General features: G+C 47.4%; 1 protein-coding gene across 1 annotated transcript; it reads right to left on the reverse strand.

Annotated features, from left to right (window-relative positions):
• Positions 1 to 383: 383 nt before the first annotated feature.
• Positions 384 to 1,248, reverse strand: LOC119376374 (uncharacterized). Its single transcript, XM_037646228.2, has one exon. It carries the CDS (start codon positions 1,218 to 1,220, stop codon positions 774 to 776), a length of 447 nt encoding a protein of 148 aa, XP_037502156.2. The 5' UTR covers positions 1,221 to 1,248; the 3' UTR covers positions 384 to 773.
• Between the last annotated feature and the right edge of the window lie 1,910 nt (positions 1,249 to 3,158).

Below are 3,158 nucleotides of genomic sequence, written 5' to 3' on the forward strand. Positions count from 1 at the left end.
ATTGGGCAATTAAGCAGAACCCTAAAAATAATGTGACTTACTACAGGCAACAGTCAGCAACATGCATATGGCCGCGTCGTCATAAAGTTCCCCGGCATATATTTAAACTCTTGCTATAGTTTGCTGGAACACCCAGTATATTTCGAGTTTAGAGACCGCAATGCATTTTGTATCCATATTTCGATGCTTTATCAGGAGACCTGTTGTGAATGTTATATAAATGCGCATATATTGTGTATGCGCATAATGGATATATGTATTTTAAATGGCTGTTCATCTTGGCTTGGATGTACTACAGCTTATGCGTAACGCACAATAGCCACATACTCAAAAAAAATGTTCATCGCTGGCTGAAGTGTACTTAGGGGCGGGAACATTTGTAAGGCGCATAAGCTTTTAGACCTCCTCTCCCTCTGACTTGTCAAGAAAATAAATTGATTTGAAGAAAGCATATACCCTCCCCCATTCTGTCGGGGAGGGTATATTCAATGAAACAACCCTCTCCGACTACGTCATTAAGACACCAGTCTGTCTGGCCTATCTACAGTTTTCCGCAGCTCAGCGGAATTCTATAAACCACAGTCAAAAAGCTAGTACACCAAATGCCAAACAACGCGAGCCACACAGCGCACGTCGATGACGGTGCCCGTAACAACGTTCACACGTGTAGCCAGTAACAAACACCTGGCTGTACATGCGGATACTGTCCATCACTATGGAAAAATAGCGAGAGAGAGGGGGACGTGCCTAATGCCGTTGTTACCTCCCCGACATCAACGAACTCCGTTGTACATCACGTCCAACGTTCTGTCGGTGTCGTCATACGCCTCTACAGCTTGGCTCATGGCACAAATACAGGCCGTGGTCACGTCTAAGGTCTTGTTTTGCACCGACCACCACGAACCGTCTCTCCAGCGCGGGTAGGACACCCTGATCTTTTCCTTCACTTCCTGGCACCGGAAGTCACCCGTGGGGCTGCACAGGTTTCCGGGACACTTGCACTTGACGCTGGGTATTTCCGGCGGCATCCTGTGGGAGTCGATGTCCAGCACCCGGGTGAATGTGCAGGTCGCCCGGTTTCCGATGCCGTACGAATTGGGCTTAGGCGCGCACTTTCCGCTCGAGGCTTTGGAGAACGGGCCGACGGTGTCCCTGTTGGCAGCGAAGCCCGCCGACAACACGCAGGAGACCAGAAGAATGATGTCGCACTGTCCGAGCATACTGATAGCGGTCGGGACGCCGAGTGAATCTGCGGATGCGTACGAATGAACAACGTGTGATTATGACAATAATAAACAATAATTCTTGCAATTTTTACGTTCCAAAACCACGATATGATCATGAAATACGCTGTAGGGAAGGCTCCGGAAATTTGCACCACCTGAGAGGTAGTTGGGCGGGGTTCTTAGAGCAGGGTTCCCATACCTAGAGCAGCGTTCCATAACACGCGGTCCGCCGACTTCTCGCTAGTGCCCCGAGGCCCGCACGTGAATCTCTTCTTCCGATATTTTTCTTCATGTTTTAATAAGTATGTTCATTAGCTGCACAGGCATCACTGGTCTTAACCATTTTTTTTTCATGAGGCATTCTCTGCGGTTACCATGTGTTCATGCATAACCATTAAACAAACTGAGAATCGGCAACGAAATTTCAGACATTTCTGGAGATCGAGATCAGTATCGATGAGTGTTCGAATCCTGGCGCCAAACCCCGTTCAGAAATGACCCATATATGATATGAGAAAAGCGTTTCAAATGGCAGCGGTAGTTGACATCTTGTACAGATTACCCTCCCCCCCCCCTTCCCCTCCCCCCGCTCTTACCGTTTTCACTCTCTTGGCTTTTGCAGGAGTAAATTTTCGTGAATGCGGCCCGCTAGCTAAGGTGAGTCTGAGACCCCTGACTTAGAGCCTATAAAACAGACAACCTTGGTCTTTAACAAAGCCAGAGTGGTTGCTGCGGGAATGAAATCGCGCTAAAAGCGGCTTCACTCCATGAATTGATTCTTCAGCATTTCGCTACGCTTCTGAATCATGACTCCACTGTACACGTGCAGAGTCGCTGAGTTACCATACCCTTTCCTCACGTTAGTTGGTTACACCTTGACCCATAGTTCTGTCCAAAAATGCACGAAACTTCCCGTTACTTCGAGTGCGCAGATGATAGCTATGCCTTACCTTTAGTGCACGAATACCACGCAGAAGGCGCACGACAGCGTAAGCCAGAGACGGTATAAGAAATGCTCGCGCCCACAGGACCTCAGATGGCAACCAACTTCCACGGAATCCTTGTCGGCTCATGCGTTCGTCGCGTTGGGAAGCACTTGCGTTGTGAGGCGCAAGGCACGACAAAAACCGGATTGCGCCCCGGCAAACAGTTTTAGTTGAAGGGCACTCTGTTCTCCTCGACAAATACAGCATGTGCGATGTTGACAGCATCAATGAAGAGAGCTAAAAAAAGCGCACCCTAAGAGAAGTGGCGGGAAATCCCGAGCCACTTTTAGCCGCGCAGACTGTTCTCGACCTTCCCGATGAAGGCCATACACGAAGCAAATTTGCATGTGTATCTTTGATACCGTGAATTACTATGCCTAAGGGTAGGCTTTCGAAAAAATAATCCAGTACGTGCAGATGTTACATCCAAAGAAATGCACATAGTCCTTTTTTTTTCTTATTGCCAGGAGCAACGAGTGACACTTCTTTTTGTCTTTCAAGCACTATCGCTGGAACATTTATTTTCGGTTTTCTACATATTCAGAAAAGTCTTGTAAAAAATAAAACTGGCACAAAATCGATGGTCCTGCTTCGAGTTAAGAGTTATATTTGTATACATATGATATCGGAGCATAAGTTTACTTAAAATAAGGATCAGCTAACTGTCGGAATAAATAATGACAGCTAACTGAACAAGTTCATTAAAAGAGCAGGCCGTTTTCTTGTGAGCAGCTAGGACCGTGGCGGCGCCTGGCGGCGCAAATCTCAGCCTCGCGCTTCTATCTAGGTGGTCTCTGAGATCATTTTAGGCAGTGCGACCAAGCACAATGTTAATCTAAAGAAACACACCAGGGTACAAGAACACCGATGTGCGAGCGCTAATACCAGACAACCAAGACACGGATTGAGGGCCTGCTCGAATTATTTGGTTGGACTTTATTGCAGC

This window comes from Rhipicephalus sanguineus, unplaced genomic scaffold (genome assembly GCF_013339695.2).
Source record: "Rhipicephalus sanguineus isolate Rsan-2018 unplaced genomic scaffold, BIME_Rsan_1.4 Seq1182, whole genome shotgun sequence".
NCBI lineage: Eukaryota > Metazoa > Arthropoda > Arachnida > Ixodida > Ixodidae > Rhipicephalus > Rhipicephalus sanguineus.

What these genes read in the sequence shown, in the direction of transcription:
- LOC119376374 (XM_037646228.2), bottom strand. Translation starts at nt 1,220, where the DNA reads ATGCTCGGACAGTGCGACATCATTCTTCTGGTCTCCTGCGTGTTGTCG.